Source organism: Coccinella septempunctata, chromosome 7 (genome assembly GCF_907165205.1).
Source record: "Coccinella septempunctata chromosome 7, icCocSept1.1, whole genome shotgun sequence".
NCBI classification, from domain to species: Eukaryota; Metazoa; Arthropoda; class Insecta; order Coleoptera; family Coccinellidae; genus Coccinella; species Coccinella septempunctata.
Window position 1 is genome coordinate 33,684,385 of NC_058195.1, and position 22,889 is coordinate 33,707,273.

Here is a 22,889-nt window from a genome sequence, read left to right on the forward strand (position 1 = left end):
GGTAACCTACCGGCTTTGAGTGAAACATATTACCCTTGTGCTTATTGTAAAGGCTTATTCGTTAAACAATATTTGAGACGACATGCGAAGGTTTGCATGGTTGAAAGAGGGAACAAAAAAGTTCATCACGCTTCTGCATCCCAAACACTAACTGCTTGTGCTGTCGATGTAACTAATGTCATTTCAAAATTGAATGTTAAACATCAGGTAAACGGAGATCATTATGATTAACATATTCGTGAAAATCAAAGCTTATTCCTACCATATTTTCAGGTATTCGATCTCATGAGGGCTGATGATATTTCTCTCGTCGCAAAGAAGGACCTCCTTATAGTGCATTTTGGGGAATCATATCTGAAAAAACATAGAAGAGAACGAATGGTATACGCATGCAGCAGCCGAATGAGAGAACTATCACGTTTTCTCATCTTTTTCCGAAGAATTTCCGGGGACAAAGATGTATCACTGAAAGAAATACTGACGCCGAGGAAATTCGGTACAGCTCTCAGTGTTGTTCGAGAGATCGCAGGATACGATCCCGTTAAAAAAACATTTAAAACTCCTAGCCTTGCCATGCACTTGGGGACATCTTTAAAACACGTGTGCAATGAATTACGGCAATTAGTACTGCAAGAGTCTGAGGGTTTCAGATGTCCATCGGGTATTTCCACTAAAGAGTGGATAGAAGATATAAGGAATTTCACCAAATTGATTGAGACTCGTTGGACTATCGAATTAGCCTCGTTAGTCAACAAGGACTTGCAGGAAAAAAAATGGAATAAGCCATTGTTAATCCCCTTGGTAGACGATATTATGATATTCAAGGATGAGACTTTAAAACTTGCCGAGGAATGTGTGTTAACTTTCAACCAAAACACTGATAATGCACAAACCTATAAGACGTTAGTACACTGTACTTTGGCTCTGCTCATTTTATTCAACAGGAGAAGAATAGGCGATGTTCAATTTCTAAAGATAAATGATTACAGGATCGATCGAAAAACTGAATCAATTGATTTTAAGAATCTCTTAACAGAATCAGAAAAACTCTTGACCAAAGAATATAAAAGGGTAGTGAATTGCGGAAAAGGTTCAAGAGCAGTTGTGATACTAGTACCTCAAATTATTCAAACATTCATCAACCTCCTACTCGAACGTCGGGTCAAATACATTTCTCCTGATAATGATTATGTGTTTGCTTTACCTGGCAGTACAGTGAAATGGGGCAAAGGAGATGTCGCTTTTAGGACTTTGACCAAAAAAATGAATTTGAAGCATCCAGAGGCTAGTGGTAGCAACCGATTGAGAAAACATATTGCTACTGTGATGCAGATCCTCAACCTATCCAAACACGAGAAAAAACAATTTTCAAATTTCATGGGACACACCGAGAAAACCCACGAAGAATTTTACGAGTGAGTACATTCGCTTAATTGAAGGCCAAACCTATAAACAAAATTTTTCCAGACTACCTGTGGATATATATCAAACAGCAAAAGTATCTAAAATACTGTTAATGATGGATAAGGGTACTCTTCCAGCAGAGTATAAAGGAAAGTCCCTGTCTGAAATAAACTTGAATGTTGATGCAGAACTAGTTGAGGAGAACGAGGTTGAAGGTCTGATATGATTGTTTCAGTTGACGAAATGCATTTTTTCTATATACTAATCGATGAATTCTTCACAATATTTTAGTTCCTCTAAAAATCATAAATATCATGCAGATTCAATCAGCATTTTCTCACTAGATACTCAGTTTACATAAAAATGACATTAATTATATCATTCAGGGTAATTTACCCCGATGCGATGCCCTATCTGACGTTTATTTCCTGTTTGCATCGGCTAATATAAGGCAGGCTATATGTGAATTTATTCTTATTTAAGTGATTTCTATATGGCAACTTCGAAGTGAAATTGAGAAATAAGTATTTCTTAACGTTGAGTCTGCCTTATGTTTGTCGGTGAAAACAGGCATATGTTAATCATAATTAACACCTTAGAGAGCGAGGCTGAGAAAAACCTCTATCTAAAAATTTTTTCTGTGGTTTCCAGAAGTCCAGCAGTTTGAAATTGTCTTATTTCAAGTTATTCCTTGATAACTTTGAAGTTTTCATTTTAATGATAGGGTTCTCTTGGGTAACTTCCATTTTTTTAAGTAGAATCGTCTGAAGGAATGAAAAATAAAAAAGGTTGCATTTCGAATGCAATTTTGATCCATTTGATTCCTCCAACTTGATGATCTCATTATGAACACTCTGTACATTTTCGGTTTAAAGAGCAAACAATATTATGATACAACTTATTCGCAACTTGAAAATGTTGGAGATTTTTTTGACAAAAACCTCATAGACAGAAATATTCGAAAAAGTGCGTGTCCATTATCTTGATTGTTTCTTCAGTGAGAATCCCAATAACTTGTATGGCAATGTCTAGATCAAATCGTCTTATCATATGATTTAATAATATACTGGGTATACAGGGTGCCTGTAAACAAATGCGAAGGGAGATAATTCCTTGATGAAAATAAGGAGGGGTAGTTCCAATAAGTTTTTTCGAAGTCGACCTCCCTTTCAAGATACAGCCTTTGGAAGGCGATGGCGAATTGATAGTTTTTAATTTTTTTAAAGGGTTCTAAAAATATATATATATATATATATATATATATATATAATATGAAGGGCTAAATAGATGTTACTTACACAATTTTTTTAGATCTCATAACTTTATTATTAGGGGTTTAAAATAACAAGATGTATTTTAGCGTTAGGTAGTCATTCTATGCTATGGAACACTTATACGATGAAATGAAATGAACAGTGATCAAAACTGCTTGTAAGTTTTTATTTATTCCGAGAAAAGTATCGACATTATCGAAAATTTGCAGCAGACTTTTTTTGAATGGGAAACCATAAGGAAATTTTATTTTTCGAAAATCTTTCTCACGAAAATTTTTGAAGAAAATCATAAGGGGTTTCAATTTTCAACCCCCAATAATGATATAAAAAAATTGTGTGACTAACATCTACTTAGTGCTTCATATTATGTATAGTTTTAGGACCAAGTGTTTTTTAGAACCCGTAAATTAAAACTGTCAACTCGGGATCGCCTTCCAAAGGCTGTATCTTGGAAGGTAGTTCGATTTCGAAAAAAATTTTAGGAACTATCCTGCTTATTTTCATCGAGGAATCATCTTCCTAAGTCCTTCGTATTTGTTTACAGACACCATGTATAAGAAAATAGCAGGATGTTTCTGATATAACTGGAAGCTGGAGAGGTCTGAAAACATTTAGGGGAGAAAGTTCTTCGTTGAAAACCCCAACGTGCAAATTTCAGTGAAAAATTGTGATTAGTTTTTTTTAAAAGTCAATAGGACATCGCGGTTAATCATCCTGTATTAAAAAATACCTTTAACAGTCCTTCTATGCCTTGGAACCGGAGTTGAGCATTTTGTCATTTAAGCCTGCGATATGTAAGGTTCAAAAATTAATTTTCTAATGAATTGTCAACCCACAGAGCTTGATTCAACCACGAAATATGCTTCGGTATCTTCAGCTTTTCGCGGAGGTAAGTTGTTCATTTGTTCAATCAAAAGTGTTCCACTTTAATCCTTTTTCTTTAAGGTTTCAAAAATCAATCACAAGAAACAATGAAGACGAACAAAAATCACAGTGATGATGGTGAGTATGATAATAAACAAATCAGAAATATAGAACTGAAAAAACTGATTTATATAATTCCCACTGAAGCAATTTTATGTGAAACACTAGTGGTAGAAGACTCGTATTCATAAAAATCCTATAATTCAGTTACTTTCAGTTATGGATTTGCATCAAGTATCAGCGCCAATAAGTCGATAACAAATTAATAGAAAATATTGCATACAGAACGTATAAGAATGAGTTGAAAAACTGTAGATTTATTATTTCTTGGGCACTTTCTAAGTATAGGTACATTTTCACCATTAAAACAAAGCATTCAAATCATGACATTTGATTTTATTGCTGTCCACAAAATTCACCTATTTTTTATTCATGCTTCCCATTTTCAGGAGTTGATAAGATGGAGGAAGACGGTATAATATTGAAACGAAGTGAACATAAGAAAGGTATGAATTTATTTATTTATTTATTTATTTATTTACAAGGAACACAAACAGGTAACCCAATACCCAAATCAGTGTTCACAAAGTAATAATACAAAAAATCAACAAAAGTGCCTTATTACTAATACCCAATATATATACCTAATAATAAGTGAAAGATTGGAACAATGAAAAAAAAAAAAGAGAAAAATAACAAATGTAGAGCTAGGGGTGAGGCAACTCAATAGCGGGATAGAAAAGCCCTTTTAAGTGAATTTTTCAAGGTTTTTTCACTCTGGAAAAATACATCGATTTGATCTTTTAGATGATTGCAGTGACGCAGCATCCTGGAAATAGGGGAATTTTTCGCGCTGTTGGTGTGCGTTAAAGGTAGATGGAAGGTTTCCGGATATCTACATCTTCGAATTGGCGCATGCAAGTTAATCAGCCCAGTGATGTCTTGAGAGTCTACACGATTGCTCAACAATTTAGAGACAAAAACAATATCGCCAACAACTCTGCGATCACCGAGGCTTATCATGTTAAAAAACTTCAATCTAGTGGAGTAGTTACTGGGATCTCCCCGAGTCAGACTCAAGTTGTATCTGTACCCCAAAGTGCGGAGGAACCTTCTTTGAATTTTCTCGAGACGGTTTATGTATACGTCGTATTTGGGACTCCAAACACAAGAGGCAAAATTTAGTCTACTGAAAACGTAATTATAGTAGAGAATAACTGCGGTTCTTCGGTCGGAAAACCATTGGCTCTGTCTCAGTATAAACCCCAGCAACACGTTACAGGATGAGGTGACATGGTCGATATGTAAATCAAATTTGAGCTTAGAATCAAATACAACTCCCAGATCTTTCACATGAGTTGAACGACCAAGCACGACGTCTTGAATTGAGTAGGGAAAGAGAATAATATTTTTATTTCTTGTGAAAGAGACCACCTGACATTTACTCAAGTTCAGTATGAGTCCGCTCCTTTTGCAGAATTCCTCAAATTTACATAGTTCTCTCTGTAGGGTTATACAATCATTATAGTCATTGATTCTGAAGTAAATTTTGAGATCGTCGGCAAAGAGGAGTATTTTACAAGTATTGAAATACCTTATAATATTGTTTATATATATAATAAATAAGAGTGGGCCCAGGTGGGATCCTTGAGGCACCCCTGAAGTCGGTGCGAAATACCGAGATTTGAATCCCTCTACTGAAACATATTGAGATCTTTTATTCAAGTAGGATATGAACCAACGTAAAAGGGAACCGCATACTCCAACCTCCCTCAACCTGGTGATCAGAAATTGAATATTTATTTTATCAAAGGCTTTGCTAAAGTCAGTGTAAACAGCGTCGACCTGAATGCCTTTATCTAAACTTTCAAGAAGGTATTCAGTGAAAGTAATTAAATTAGTCTCAATGGACCGTCCTTTAAAAAATCCATGTTGTTCGGGAATTATTTGAGTTTGAACTAGATGAAGGAGGTGAGGATACACGATTGATTCGAATATTTTACCAAAAATACAGAGTTTACTGATAGGTCTATAATTGTTTATAAAATCCTTTTTACCTGATTTGTAAATAGGTACAATGGTAGCCTCCTTCCATTTTTTCGGAAACACTCCTGTTTTTAATGATTTATTATATATTATAGTTAGGGGAATAGAAAGTGCTTCGCTACAGTTTCGAATAAAACAACTGGGTATCAAATCGGGTCCTGCACCCTTGTTCACATTTAACGAATTAAGACTCTTTTCCACATCTCCAACGTCGATTTCAACTCCACTAAGAAAATAGTTGTTGAGTTCATCAGGAGTATCAGTATTACCAGATTGATTGTCGAGATGTGAATGAGCATACACACTTTCGAAGTATTCAGCAAATAAATCGCTTATTTGTTGCCCTCCATTTGCTGTTTTATTTTTGAAAGACATAGAGTTGGGAAAACCGGAAACTTTACTTTTGACGGAAACAAACTTAAAAAACCTCCTAGGATCAATTTTAATTTCGTTTTCCGCTATATTTTTATACTTCATAAAATCTTTTTTAATATTATATTTACATAAGGACCGTAATGTTTTATATTCAACTTCGTCCGCTATATTCTTATAAATCTTCCACCTTTTGTGTATTTTATTCTTACGCTTGATGAGTTTAATTGATTGATAAGAGAAATAGGAAGGGAATTTTTTTCTTACTTTGAACTTTGGAACACATAATTCAATAATATCGTAAATAAAACCGTAAAAAGTCTCGACATCAGAATCTACATCACTGCAATCTAACAATTCAGTCCATGGTATTCCAAGCAATGTTCGATTGATAAAATCATAATCGGCATTTCTAAAATTGAAAAAGTATTCATCCGATTTCTTCAAAGATTTGATATTTTCAAGCTCCAGCAGAAACTCGAGCGCTGGATGGTGTTTATCCTCCGAGACAGCAGGAGAATCACATTTCTGAACATTATTCACTACATAACTATTGCAGAATATCAAATCAAGTGTTTTGCCATTACTATTTTTATTGGCATTGAATTGACATAACTCTAAAAAACATAAAGTATCTAAAAGTTTTTCACTCCTACTATCAACATTAATGGCCTTAAAATCGCCCTTGCTACCCTTCTCCCACACTAAATTGGGAAAATTAAAATCTCCCACAATTAATACAATGTGGTCTCTAAGATCGTGCATAATAGAACAGAGTTTTTTGCAGAAAATAGTGACAATATTAGAATCAGTCGGTGGAATATACACACAACAGAGCAAAATTTTGGTATTATTTATTGAGATTTTCACCCATACGTCCTCGGCGTCACTCTCGAGTTCATGGACTCGATAAGGCCTCAACTTGTTCTTGACCGCAATGAACACACCACCTCCGTCTCTCCGAGTACTTGATGTAGTGGATCGATCCCTTCGAAAAATAGAGTACAGTGCTGGATCGACAACTTCACCGTCAAACACACGCATCATTTAGCCAGGACTCGCAGATGAACACCAAGTCGTGATCGTTTGCACTAGAGGATGTTTTAAAATCCTCTAAAATTATTTGAAATATACTCTTGGAGACATCATTCGACGTATCACTGAAATATTATTCAGGATAATGTGATGGTTAATCCATACTAATATAATATAAAAAGGACAGATTTGTAAGTTTGAAACGAATCAACTCAGAAACTACCGGACCGATTTGAGAAATTCTTTCACCCTCACGATTCTACATTATCCCCGAGTGACTTAGGATATAGTTCTCACTAGAAACAATTGAAGATAGCTACTCGAACTTCATTAAAGTACAAAAATTAGCCATAATTGGATATTTTCTCACGTGCGCTGCAGAAACCTGATACAATGTATGACCGAAATGTAGCTCTTTGCTAGCTGTACAAAAAAGTCCGCGACAGCATATAACTACCTCGCAAAGTTGACTTGCTAATACCTTTTTTTAATAATCAAAAAATGTTTTCAAAATTATGCATTATTGGAGTATTTAATTCAGAACAAAATTGCCCTTCACTTCATTTGATTTCAATGAATACCAGATTACATAAAGCAGGTTGGAAATTATCTAGTCTACAAACAAAATTGGACCTCTCACAAAAGGTCTCTTGCTTCATTTGGTCGTCATCGACCAATGTATGTGGTACTGAGGAGCTATAATAAGAGCTATCGCTACTCTTCTTCCTTCTTCGATGGTGACACGTTCTCTGTGGTTTACTTTGAAATGAAGATTTCTGCCAGTCCAATTTCGTTTGTTTTATTTATATTTATGGACTTATAGATGGCAGCCTGTTTGATTCATACTCATTTCGAAACATTGAATTGAATGTAAAATTCTATTATTCTTATTATTTTTATTTATAGGAGATGTAGAGAAGAGTCATGATGGAGAGTTAAGGAGTACTGCTTGCAGGAAAGGTGCTCATTTCTTGACTTCTAATTATTTCAATTATCAGTTTCGTCTTTTTGAAATTCATAAAATTTAAGGTTTTGACATTCGTTCGAATATTTCAGCTTGGACAGATGAGGAAATTGAAGTACTCAAACGAGAATTTGGTGACTATATCAAGAAAAATATATATCCATCAGGGGCAGAAATAAAAGAATTTATGGAAAAATGGCGACTGAACAGAAGCGTAAAAATAATCAAATCCAAAATTCAACATCTAATTAAATTGAGCAACAAAGTTTATTAATTACTCCTTGTATCCATAGGTCAAGAATATGACAGGATTTATGTTATTTCTGCAATAAATATTTGAAACAATTTTTTTCATGAATAATGTATTAATCCTCAAAATCCTCAACGAAATTAACAAACACTACCCACAAAATCAAATTTACCAAAGGTCTATTCATGTAATTTATCTTCAGATAATTGATATCTGTTTAGAGGGAATACTGTCAAGGGGGAAGTGAAATTTGACTGGTTCAAAAAACATAGAATAGAATATTTTCCAGGTTGAAATAATGTGTTACAAAATTAATATCTAAAAAAGAATTAACTATTTTGTGGGAAAATTCTTGGACAAGGTCAAATTCAATTTTGATTGAGCAAAATTTTCAAGCCTAATAATTGGGGAATTTGTCACGCATAGTCTCAGAGGGGTGCATAAGGTAGTAGATTTTTTTTCAAAATAAACTCAACTTTTGGTGCCACATATGGATAGACCTTTTGATGCTGGGGGTGATTTGATTATTGATAAGAGTTTTGAATAACTTTCCTCAAATAGGAATAGAATATTTCTACTAATTAAATTCATATTGTTTTTTTTTGTATGAATTTAGGGGTTACTTCGTGAGTGATTGATGCTCTTGATGTGTGATTGAAAGCTATCCTTCCTCATAGGTAATTAATTCATGAGTTTACTGAAATGAAGTTCACAATCACGAAAATAAACATGTACACGATAAGTTCTTAAGTACACATATAAGTAAATCAAATATCGGAATTGAGCATTATGTTTCATCTTCAATACATCACATTTATAAGATACTAGCTTCCCTTCCTGGATTCTCACGGGTGGCGGAACTAATGAAAAAAAATTTGACAACCCATACCCGATCTGTTTTCCCCAGAGACGACTTTCTCCATCTATGAAGTTGATATACATATTAATTTCGATAAAATTCACACAAAATTCATTAAGAAAATTATTTCTGATTTCCAGTTTAACTCGGACAGGTTTTCTTAACATCAATGTTGCAATTTTAGGTATCGTATATAATGAAGAAGGCGTAGTTGTGGCACTCCATATAATCAATTTCCTTCAATTATTATCGTGTAAAAAGCCTAGAAATTCGGACACAAAAAATATTACTCTGTTTTATTAGATTCAGAACATGGTCGGAATTTTCTTCATAATCTCGTTTGTAGCAGCCGAGAATTCTATGGAGAATTCTCTACCAAATTTTGGTAAGGAAACGGCAGAGATTATTTTGTATGCAACTGAACAGAGAATTCTACAGAAAGTGCGTATGTAACGGTAAAGAATTCTCTAGTAAATTTTCTAGAGAATTCTCGGCTGTGGCAAACGGGCTATAAATATTAATACTAATACATTCATTGACCTATAATTGATAATAATTAACACACGAATCCAGTTTGGAAAACCATTCTTTTAAATTGAGAAAAAATAACTATAAACTGAGAAAAAAGGATTTATTTGACGCAAATCTCAAAATCCCGTTCAAAAATGACAATGACTCCATTAACATTTCAGTTCGAACTGTCATCAACATGTCGCTGCAATCTATATTTGAAACCCCAATCGTCAAGTTGAGTAGGTGGAAATTTGTACCGCAGATGATCGTTTTCCGCTGCATGAACATCTTGTTAACACGAAAACTATCGGGTGTAATTAGATTGACGATAACGCCTTATCGCATCCAACATTGATAAGTTGTCGATCGACCGTGGTACCACCGCTGGACAGACCAAAGATATTACTTTGGGACAGACATATTGTGTTCGAGAATTAGTTCTCGAAATTGTCAAAAATTGTTATTTGACAATTAGGATATATTCTATGATAGCTCGATCTGTCGAAGGAAGAGAGGAAAGCCCTTTTTTCTTTTCCTTCGACTTTTTCTGAACATTCTGAACCTTGTTGTGACAATAACGAATACAACAAAAAAAAAAAGAATTATCCAATTTGGTGCAGTCGTTCAAACGTGATGCATTCAAATAATATACATCGATTCTCTTTTATATGTATTGATGTAATAATTGAAGCACTACAAAAATTGGCATTTTTTCTAATTTTAATTCTCTCTATCTCGGTTGTTTTCGTATACTTCTAGATACTTTTTCGTTCAACAGTTTTCGAATCGAAATTTATACTAGCAGTGGCTTTGTTATTGGATAATATTAAAACAGTTTATACGATTTTCGCTATCATAATAGCATCTTCAGGTTGGCGAAGTTAAACTTATGTACAGCTCCACCCGCTTGAAATCTGTTTTGAGTTCAATTATGGATTTGATTTTCATCAAGTATCGACCACATCAATTCAATTCCTATTATAAGATGATTTCTCAAGTAAAATTTTGTTAGCGGTAAATATTTTATTTCGATTGAAAGAAAAATCCAAACCTTTACTTTCTCCAAAGTATCAGTTGAAATGAAATACTGGCGCTATATAAGGTGTCTACAAAATGGCCAACTTTAAATGGATTTAAATTCGTTTTTTCGAATGCAATGCCTATATTTTTGTTTATCATTTCAATCACTAATGAATTCACTTCTTTTTTCGCAAATTAATATTATGCGTATTCGGGACTGAAATGCATTTTTTCAGTTAGGAATATGCATCTTTTATAAACATTGTGTATTGATTAATGATTGAAACAATGGAAAAAAATATATGCCTTGACTTTAAGTTCGTCAAGTTAGCAGCCTTTTTGTGTACACCTTGTATACCTTGCAAAGCGGAAGTGTTTCATTTAATAATGATGATGATAGGTAGTTTCTTCTTTCAATCGACATAAATTATTTAAAGCTACCTACTAAGCTAGTGCTATTGTAAGTTTCCTATCTGAATCGAGAAAATTCCGAAAACTATGACCTGAAAATTATGAGAAGTATACAAAGCATGTAGAATGTCTCCGAGAAAAGCTGCCATAATTGGTACCTAGTGTGTTTCACGTAAGCGGGTAGGTAACTGGATTTTGAAACATATACATTGGGCGGAATTAATGAGTGAAGCATCAATATATGATACAAATTTTTGCGGGCGATCCAAATATGCTAACGGAAAAACTATCGAATATTGACGAGGGAGTTGTGGCTGAAAAATCGTTTTTCGGAAAGAAATTGGATTGAGAATTAATTACATGATTTAGAGAAAATTACTGAGTATTTGCATTGCATTGGTTGCAATACTACCTGTATAGAAAGAAAGAAAACAAAAATTGGGAAAATGCTTTCCCTGTTCTCCGTGGAGAATTCCATCGGAAATATACTGTTGGCGTCACGTGAAAAAGAGTTGGATACAAAAGATAATTTATTCAAAAGAAGGACGTTTTTATTGTTCGTTAGCCACTTCACTTTCCTCTGATAGAAGCCGACCTTTCGAATGCAATGTTGCCATTTTTGGAGGTCACACGGTACCTGATGTTGTACTGCCTTGACCTCCGGAATCGGAGGTAACAACGTTATATATGAAGTCAAAGCGTTACTTTTGTTTCCGATTTTGAGGTCACTTCGTACTAGTTATCAATATATATATATATATATATATATATATATATATATATATATATATATATATATATATATATATATATATATATATATATATATATATATATATATATATATATATATATATATATATATATATATATATATATATATATATATATTTTGTCCAATAGACGTTTCCAGTCCCGATACGTTTCTAAGGCGACCTGAGACCCACATGATCCGAATGTTTTCTTCGAGTATATATGATGAAATAACGTTAATGAGAATTATAACTCCTTAGGCACACTTAGAGGGGAAAAGAATTCCTTCATTTAAAAAAGTAGCATAATCGATAATATTTTCCAAACCCGAGACATTGCACCAACTTTACAATCCCACATATACTCCAGCGGTAAATATGGCCAACGTTCACGATCCCGGCGCTGTTGCCAGTCTGACGGGACTGGAGCCGACAATTTCGATGCATAAAATGACGCGAAAAAGTAGGTGTTATGGTAGAAATTCATATATGTGTGAGTTTGTTGAGAAAGAAGTATTGTCTCAATATTCTCATGAAGCAAATTCCTTTTTAACAGATTCTTTCCAAATTTTGATCCATTAATAACATAACCTTGAGAGGCTGTATACATAAAATGATTGTAATAAAATATGAAAAATTAATTTTTAGCTTCCTTCTGAAATCTACAAGGGGGTTCCTGAAATTCGTGCAAGTACTCCAACTATCATAAAAATGAGACAAAAATCAACAAAATTTATTGAAACACTGTTTACAAAAATCTAGAGATCTAGAGATCTAGAGAGCGAAATATGAATTATTTTAATATTCCAGAGCCAGACTCATCACACCTAATTCAACGTGTTCAGTTTCATCATATCATCCTGTATGTCGAATTGAAAATAATTGTTTCACTTTCCAAGAAGTCCGTGCCAAGCCCAGAATTCCTCCTTTAATGTATTTTCAAAATTGAAATGAAAAACAGAAAAATCTAATTCATTCCTATAAATATCGCGTCAATGAATAAGTATGAGATGTGAAATATTCCAAAACAAACTTTAAAACGACCAGAATAATCGTAATAGCTTTCCTCGATAGGCACAATCATTTATTAATGCGAAAGACTGAAATGAAATAACACAAATAAAAATGAGAAAATTGATTACTGACGTTCAAATTCCGTTAATATTATTTTGAAAGTTTTGCGAAATGAGAACCGTTTGTTTGTACACATCTGTCACGTTGAATTCTCCGATGAGATAAAGCCTTCCGATCCATTTTGCCATTGTTTCTTAATAGATCACAAAAATTCATCATTCAATTGAATGCATTCAATTTGTTTCTCGTCGTCTGGATATCCTCCTCATAAACTTCCTTCAATTTTACCCACAAAGAATTGTATAGAAGGTTCAGATCTGGTAATCTATAAGGTCATGGTTCCCAGTTGGGCCTCCTGGACCAATTCATTAAGTTGGATAGGTATTGTCCAGGCCATTCCTCACTTTGAAAATGTATTTCTCCAATTTTTATGCCCTGTGGCATGCCAGGAGAAATATTTTGTGGAAAGTTAATATTATACAAATGCGAAGGGCTAAGGGAGATAATTCCTCGATGAAAATAAGCAGGGGTAGTTCTTATAAATTTTTTTTGAAATGGTCCTCCCATCAAAGATACAGCCTTTGGAAGGCGATGCCGAGTTTATAGTTTTTGATTTTTTTACGGGTTCTAAAAAACACTGAGTCATAAACTATACATAATATGAAGCACTAAGTATATATTATTACTCACACAATTTTTTAGATCTCATAACTTCATTATTAAGGCTCGAACATAACAACCCTTTATGATTTTCCTTCAAAAATTGTTTTCGTGGGATAGATATTCAAAAACCAAAATTCTCTTATGGATTTATATTCGATTCGGGAGAAAAAAATCGCCTGCAAAGTTTCGATACAGTCGATACTTTCTCGGAAGATATATAAAGTTACAATCAGTTCTGATTACTGTTCATTCCATTTCGTCGTAAAAGTGTTCCATAGAATGAATATTCTGAGATATTGTATGTCTATGACGGGAGATAAAGATGTTCTATGAATCTTTGTGAAGGTTAAATTACTAATTTCCGGAAGAAAATTATATCCGTAATATTTTAATTTAAAAAATCAAAATTTCTTTCGATTAATAAGCATAATTGACAACAGTACTTTTCATTTTATTTCAGATACACTAACGCAAAACTATAATAAATGTTCAGAATTAGTACCTCTCGCTAAAATATATGCATCAACTCTCTGTCTCGTAGTCCTTCGTATTCTTTCGAATATCCCGGTAGTATTTCTTATGGTTTCACACGATGATACTATTCGATCTCTGGAGTATTAAACGCATGATATTCAGTGAACTGAGCATCATCATCACTGCAGATTCTCATATAGAAAAAAGGTTTGTGATTGGCCATACAATTTGAAAAATTCAAGGTTGAATATTATCTCCAAGTTCTAAACATTCTACATACTGCATGTGGAGAGGAAACTCTTGTATACTGCGCTTTGCAATTGAATACTGTTGAAAAATTAATTTTCGACTGTCAAGGTTGAAATCTAATTAATTATTGGTTTATACAGCGTGTCCACTTTTAAAAGGGCCAAACTTCATGATGAGATCATACAAGTGATTTGGAACGAAAAATGTCATATAACACATAATCGAAATGTTATCGGTTATTCTTTAATATAACCTTTTGTTGATTTCACGAAATATTCCAAGTTTTTCTAATGGTATCAATCACACTACAGTTATCTCGTAGCCTAATTAAATTTGACCACATATCTGGAAACAGCAATAAATCTGATACATGATGAGAATTCGTGTGTACGAAAAAATTTCTTATTGCGGGCTTGATAAGGGGATGGGATGAATATCACGATTCTGAAGTGAACAAAATTAAGCCTATTTTTTCAATGGTTTTATCAATGAAAAATCATTAATTATGGATATGTTTTCTTTTCAACAAAAAATACCCCATTTAGATTGCTTCCGAATGACATATAAGCTTTTATTCTTGCTGCTAGTCTTCTTCCATTATATTTATTTATTACATAATTGTTTCCAGTAGAGGACAAGCCTATAAACTCGAAGGTTATAGGATATCCTCACTTTCAAGGTGTTCCAGGCATAAAAATCCAAAGGCGTAAGGTCGGAGCCTCTTTGTGGCCATCTTACGTTGACCCTTAACTCATGTTGAAAATGAGAAACCATGGTCGCATGGTAGTTTTCTCTTTTCCATACATGGGTTGAGGGTCAACGTGTGGTTGGCAGTCATGAGAGGTGAACTTTTCGGACGAGTAATATTTCCCGATCCGATTGATCCAAAGCATCTTGACAGACATATTGGAGAAAATGTCTGGTTTCAAATAAATAGCTGTCCAGCTCATAATAGCCGGAATGTACGGCACTAAATAAATCAATATTTTGGGGTGCAATGGATTGGATGGTTCAGTCCGGTAAGATGGCCAACAAGAAGCCCCGACCTTACGCTTTTGGATTTTTATGTCTGGAACACCTTGAAAGAAAAAGTTATCACAATATTTTGAATAGAATCTGAGTGGTGTTATTGAATTCTTTTCGTATGCAAACTAGATTATCACACGTCTGCAAAACTATAAACGTCCGATGAAGTCAGGATCTTCGCCAAAAAAAAAATTAATTTTAACTTTAACCTACTCTACCCTCTGCCGTCAATAGTCAAACGTTCCTCGCAGATTCCTTTTAAATCGTCTCAGTCGTCACTGAAGGTATTTAATTTCAGTTTATCGCAACAGTTGCGAAATAATTAACTAGTTACGAGAAGTAAAAATTTCAAGACATAGATGAGTTCCAGAAAATGTCAATTTAAATGTCAAAATTTGAAAAATCACTATGGTCTTTTCCAGAATTATTGACATCCCAGTAGGTTTTTAAAGTCCAGAGGCACATAACAGCGTTTCTGGTGTTGGAACCTGAAGATGGGATGCGATTAGTCATCCCGAAACCGGTAGTTCTTGTAGAATAAATTGGTGAGAGACAGTTCTTAGGTGTTTTTATTTATTTTGGTATATTATATCATCTGTTCATTTCAGCTCAAGCTAATTCAAATATCTATATTAAACTTATATTAGGTATCACATCACTCTGTAAATTAACTTGTACCTATAAGCGAAAACCAATCGTGTAACTGAAAGTCCTCTGAATTGATAATGATTTTTATGTGTATTTTTATAAATGATTAAATTGAAAGTTTGACTGAGGAATACCCTTCCACCTCCTGAACTGAAAATTTCCAATTGTTAGTTCGGGATACTCGAGTAATTTCCAATATTTCATCTCTATGATTCAAACAAAAATGAAGTTGCTGAAGAATACTTGTACCAGAGATAGAGTTTTCAAGAATAGTTTTTCAAGAATATAAGGACTTCATACTGAAAAAAACCTTTTTATCACTGTGGTAGGAGTAAAAAATCTCCATTGCTTTTGTATATTGATCTTCTGAACAATTTCTGGAAAAGAGCTCCTGTCAAGTCAACCAAATATAACTACAATGATGTTCAGGAAATTCGTAAATTCGTAAACACGACAGAGGGTCAAGTAGGGTGTGGTGAAAATACAATTTTTGTGCATAGGATCATAAACGTGCCAGTGCTCCTGAAATTAGGTCGACTCACTTCACTTAATCGGGCTTGTATAAGTTTCCATACGTGTGCTATTATAGTTCGTATACGAAAAGAATCCAATAACACCACTTCAATTCAATTCAAAATATTGTCATTGAATATTTCTCATGACGACTGTTCATCATACCGGGATCGTATAAGTTTTCTTATAGTACATTTGAGGTGTATAAATCGAAAAGATGACAAAATAAATTCTCAAGCTCTTCAACTGCAGCGTTGCCAAATTTTCGGACTAGATGCGTCGGTCAACTATGCGGATTATATACATCAAGTTCATGTCGCTCGAAGCGCCCTCGCACTGGCCAAACCCTGAAGTTTTCTGTATATAATAAGGAGTATAACCGACTTTTCAGACCCACCTGAAAATTCACCCCTAGCATCCCCTAACCCCCCTTATAACGATTCTATGGTCGAACGTTACCAGACCCGGAGCCGGGTCTGACAACGTCACTTTTGGACTGAAAAGTCGGTCGAGTATACCGTTTTGGGTCTGTATATGGGGTCGAACAAATCTATATATATATATATATATATATATATATATATATATATATATTTACATCTGGCATACTTTATTGCGTCCTTTCAAAAAGCAACCTTATTGCGTCTCCCAGAAATACGCTATCTAGGTGGAATCTGATCGAAGTATATTAATCTACGCAAAAAATTACGTAGTTTGGTCGTTTCAGATCTCAAATATCTTTATTAATAAAGAAGTTGATATACGCACATTATTGCATCCTTTCATGGTCCTACCATTAGTGCGTCCGGCGTATATTTTTTTTTCATATGTAGCACAATGCTGCGTCCGAATTTTATTCAATCTTTCACCATTAGCATGTTGTTGCGTCCAGCGTAGTTGCCACATATGTTTTAGAATCTGGTACAGTAGGATTATTCTAACTCGATGACGTGATCGTATTATAACATTGGCTCCAGTTATTACAACTTTCATCCTTCAAAACACCTCTATATTTATGATGGTTCTCATCCTTAGTTTATGGACTGCTCACTTGGGGAATCGTATTTCAGAATGTTTCAAACACTCTTTAAGTGTCTTTTTGTCAAGAAGAGCTTTAGTGATTATGTAATAATTTTAAAAACGTTATATATTTCTTTTTTGTTTTTTTTAAATAACAAATGAATGTGAGAGAGTGGTGCTCTGGAGATAACTTAAATTAGGAATGCATTAACGGCACAGTTGTTAGTTTATCCTACGAACAATTTGGCAGTCTGGAGAGTCAACTACTCTCTCAAGGTAGTTAAATGGACGGCGAATGAAATTCTCGAGTCAGGCTGGTTCTAGGGGAACTCATGAACTACTCCTCCTCTGTTATCACCTCTTCCCTTTGGAAGATGGTAGAAGTTTAGCTCTTTGAGCTTGTTTGTGTGCCACAATAGACCGCTTTGGTCGCGGTAGCAGGTCTGGGGGATTCGACAGATGCGCCGAACACACTGTAACTGTAACTCTTCGATACAAAGGATATACTTTCCTCGAATGCAGGAAGACAGGGGTTTCAAAGTTTGCAATACCAACATTATACACAAATATTGGAAATAGAATAAGATTATTGAGAGGTCAAGACCCACTCAAGGGAAAAGTAGCTCATCATAAAATCAAAGTCAAAGAGCTGGAGTGCTTTGGAGAAGCTAATATCCGACTTATGAATCGATCTTAAGCTAGTAGAAAAATCTATCACGCAAGCAGATCAAAAGATATTAGAAAGCCAGATTAGACAAGCAAAACTGAAGTTTTCATTCGAATATCATATGAGTAAACATATACTTTATATATTTCAAGAGATTGAAAGACCATGACTTGCTGCTTTTCTGGAGTCGGCTGAGCTGATGTCGGAAACGAAGGATTTGTTCATCAAGATGGAGTGATACTAGATACTAGAATACTAGGTAGTATAAGAAGAATAATAGAATATAATGCAAGTGCTCACCTCAACATCTTGCAGGGCTAGCCGTGATCGACGAAAACTCTTATGCACATCTTGTCCGCTTGCAGAATTCATACTTTATCGGGGTATACAGAGAGACACAATGCGAATTCCTTACTTCCATCTGAGAGAAGTTTATGGCATAGACAAATAACCAAAGCTCTCATTTGTACAAAGCTGGATAAAGTTCTGCCAGAAAAAGAGCTCGAAGAATTTCTTGTGTCGTATTCCCTTCGCTGCCAAAAATAATGTGAAAAATACAAAGGATCAATGTTCGAACAGGGGGCTTCATACCCAGGGTATAAAGTTTGAATGGTAATTCTGATTGCAGAATTTTTAGATCTGAGAACTAATAACGTTACTGAACTGAAGATTATTCTGGCCTGCAGAACTCTGGCAGAATGAAGAACTATTTCAAGAACGTGGGGACAACACCTGGTTCTGTCACTAGGGCAAGAAAAGGGGTTCTGGACGTGACAATGGTCAACACAGCTTCCAGAAGAAGTGTTAAAGCTTGGGAAATGGTGACCAAACCATCAATCTCTGACCATAGGATAATCGAATATAAAATAACAGAAGAGGAACTGATCCACCATTAAGATCCATCTGAAGCAAAACTTACAACAGTTCGAAACTAATTGGCCAAACCACTCGCATTACGATCTGGAACAAAAAGTCGATCACGGAATTTTAGAGGCCTTCCACTCCAGTTATCCACTCCCGGAAGTTTGAACAAGTGAGGATACATCTAATTAATCCTATTCGTGCATGGGCTCATACCGACGATTTTAAAATCTTTGGTGATATAGGCTCTATTGAAGACTGCGTTTCCTGCAGCGTGCTTTGTGGACTCATTCTTGATTTGGTGTGGCAGAAATCAACTACCATTGAGCATTTTTGAGTGCAATGTCGCCACGTACACCAGGAAAAAGAACTATTTCTGTATAGTTATAGTCTTGATGGCAGCGTCCTGAGCAAAAAAACGGAGATAAAAGATCTTGACGTTGTTTTGATGAAAGTTTTACATTTGCTCCTCATGTTAATCATTTACTTGGTACGAGGCCAAGAATGTATGAATTCATCGTGCGTAATAGCAGATATTTTCTGATCCGGAAACCAAGATTTTGCTGTTCAATACATTTACGACGAGCAAACTAGAGTTTGGATGCATTGCTTGGAACCCATTATACGATTGCCGTACACATCACAATGACATATATTCCGAGAGCTGGCGACGAAAATCGGCAAAAGATTTGTAATGGATCATAATTAAATATGAGTTAGTTTTGATAGTGTATATGAATCAGCACCCACGCTAAAAGGTCAGGAAGTGGAACATCTGACGGCGACGCTCTTTGATTTATATAAAATTACAATATTAATATCCTTACCTTGGGGTGACTGCTGACTGCTTCTATTGATATGTGGTCTGAATATTTTATTCACAAATAATATATGATATTTGAGCAGTAAATGCACTTTCAGCCAATACAATTCCTTTGAAACAACATCGTCAAGGCAGCAACTTATGTGGTGTACTGACAAACCGCTTTTCACTAAAATGAGATCTGACCACTTTTTCAAGTTTTCTGTTCTATGAAATAGTGACAATTTTCAATCATTACAAAATACTTGTAGAGTGTGTTTTAATTTCATATACCTACATCAAAGCGCGTCGCCGCTACGTGTTCCACTACCTGACCTTGAGAGTGGGTGCTGACTTATGTACACCCTTAATACTAAAATCATATTAAATTATGCGCCAGTACAAAACTATTGTCGAATTTCGTTGCCAGCTCTCGGACTAATGGAGGCTGTTCAGAGAAGTTTTTTCGAGTAAGATCATGCTGTTTTGTTGAATAAATTCGGTGCAGTTAAGCTTGATGTCAGAAAGGGCGTTGTTTGTTTGATGTTCCTTCATAGACCCTTGAATAGCACATCTACTGGCTAGAGTAGGATTTCATAGGGCGCCCAAGTTCTAGACCCGTACGCTTGTTCAACCTTACTACGCCCAGAACAAATATATTGTTTCAGTCATCTGTGTACAATATGATTTGTTCTAAATTCAATCAGATCTCGCATCTCTGTGATATACACTTTGACAAACAGTCCTTATTAATTAATATATTACAGGTACACTACATATATACAAAAGTTTACATAATTTGTAGAACTTTTTAATTTTTGTGGTAATGTCACTTCTAATCCCACAGCACTCAGAATACAAAAGGTCATGGCAAAAGGAGTAATCAACCCCACAATATCGCTCAATAAGCGAGACAGATAATTCACCGAAGGAGAACAGGAACGATCCTTCAGTTTTCCCAAAACAACCTTCACAGGTAGTAAACCCATAACTAGAATCGATACAGCAATATAGACCAAGAAGAAGGAAGATTGGGATATTTAAAAGACGATGTTTGGAGTGGGCAATGAACACCTTCAATCTATATAGATCACCAGAAGTGTAAAGAAAAATCCTAGAAGAGATTCGTCTTCATCTTCTGAACATAACCAGAAGCTGCTTAGAATGAGTCATATACACAGAAAATGGAGAAGGACAAAAGTTCCCTTCACACCAAAATGGGGACCCACAATCTTCAAGAACAAATAATTCAACATCGTTTCTATTGAAGACCATGAAGAAAGTAGTAGATAACAACATAAGAACATAGAATCTGGAGAATACACCAATTCACAAAAGCCAGATGGCCTACAGGACGACCGATCAACAAAAACTGCTCTGTATGACCGTAGTGACTCTATAGCTAGGTTCCTGGTTCCTCGGGAACTAAAGGAAATGGAGAGGCAAATACACTTGTTTCTAGCAACAAGGGAAGTTGACGTTTATTCATCCAGTGGAATAAAAAAATTTTAATTCACAAGTGAAATGAGATGACATAAGCGTAAGCGGATAAAGCGATACCTTTCATGTCAATTTATAAATCCGATAATTCTCTGGAAAGTGTTATCGTTTGATTTCTAATTGAAGTGGAATAAAATTCACGTTATAATTTTTTTTCATTCGAAAAAATAATAATGACAATATTAGTTAAAAGAACACCATAAGGGCACTTCAATCGGACCTGCTATTGCTCTAGAGACAGAATCCAATTCTTCACCTAACAGACTTTTGGGATGACCTTGGAGCCTAGGAAGCTAAATCATTTCACTTGTGCAAATACAACTTGGTTTACTTGTATACACAGTTGCCAGATTTAGGACGCAACATTATGCGTCGTGCGAAAGATGTATATTGACTGTATATCAGTTTTCATCATTTGAAGCGCCCCCGAAGCGGAATTTGCGTGAACTAAAAATATACTTTAGGTTTCATGAGAAGCACTTTACTGCGTCTGGAGATATGTTTTTCAACATAGAATAACTCTTCTATCCAAAGATGAATGAAATTTATAGTTGTTCCAAAGATAGCTCTCGACGTCCTTCACGATTTGCGACCACCCCTGTCGTTGAATCCCTCCAAATACCAGAGAAAACTTTGAAAAACAATGCTGCGTCCGGTATACGGACACAGTATTATTCAGGACGCGATAGTGTATGGCCCAAAGACAATGTATGGACGCAACATAGTATGCTGGATAAATATATATATATATATATATATATATATATATATATATATATATATATGGAATATGATTCTGATTATTTAAAATGGCATAGGAGATAAATATGCTTATGTAGTTTTTAGTGGTTTGAAACAGTTAATAAAATGTTACATGGTCAAGGGAATTGATAGTAGTATAAAATTGCATGATGTTGATTTTTGCGAACCGTGCGTAAAGCCCGTTTGTAACAGCCGAGGATTCTCTGGAGAATTCTCTTCCAAATTTTGGTAAGAAAACGGCAGAGAAGTAGTATAGCAATGTAAGCTCAAATTTGACCTTGAGATATTAGAAATCGTATGAATATGGGGGCCCTGAGTAGTGGGGCGCAGAGCGCTGGGTCTCCTGAAAGGGGGTTCCATTGTGGGGGTTCAGAGATGTAGTTGTATTTTGGGGCCGTAATAAAAAAAAAGGGTGGAAAAAAAGAATCTTGAAGTCGACGGGATTCGAACCTAGGATAGTTTTATATAATCCGAATTACGAGGCGATCGCCTTATCAACGCGGCCGCGCCAGCTCGCTGATAAGGAAATTGAATTGTTGGTGATACGTTGATGACGCGATCATGGACTACACGTGCCGCCTGGGAGTACACTGAACCCTGAGATGTCACTGGGGGGTCTGAATGATGTAAAAATATTGGGGGCCCCAGAGTGTCGCCTCCAGAGTATCGCCCCCCAGTTAATTGAGTCCATGAGTTTTAAGTTTTTCATCAGTTCGATTTGAATAAGAATATTGAAAGAAAAAAATAATCAATGTTAATCTCACGGTTCTGTTATCATTGTGGATTGAATTGTTTTCGTGTTTCGA

At 35.0% G+C, this 22,889-nt stretch overlaps 1 protein-coding gene across 2 annotated transcripts; it reads left to right on the forward strand.

The window, feature by feature from the left end:
- The first annotated feature begins 1,302 nt into the window (after positions 1 to 1,302).
- LOC123317607 lies at positions 1,303 to 8,365 on the forward strand. Of its 2 annotated transcripts, XM_044904210.1 has the most exons (7): positions 1,303 to 1,415; positions 1,468 to 1,619; positions 3,517 to 3,567; positions 3,624 to 3,680; positions 4,052 to 4,108; positions 7,962 to 8,015; positions 8,112 to 8,365. In XM_044904210.1, the coding sequence occupies exons 1-7, from the start codon at positions 1,327 to 1,329 to the stop codon at positions 8,291 to 8,293; spliced, it is 642 nt and encodes a 213-aa protein (XP_044760145.1). In that variant the 5' UTR covers positions 1,303 to 1,326; the 3' UTR covers positions 8,294 to 8,365. The 2 variants fall into 2 exon arrangements, with proteins under 2 accessions (XP_044760145.1, XP_044760146.1); XM_044904211.1 differs by lacking the exon at positions 4,052 to 4,108.
- Positions 8,366 to 22,889: the final 14,524 nt, after the last annotated feature.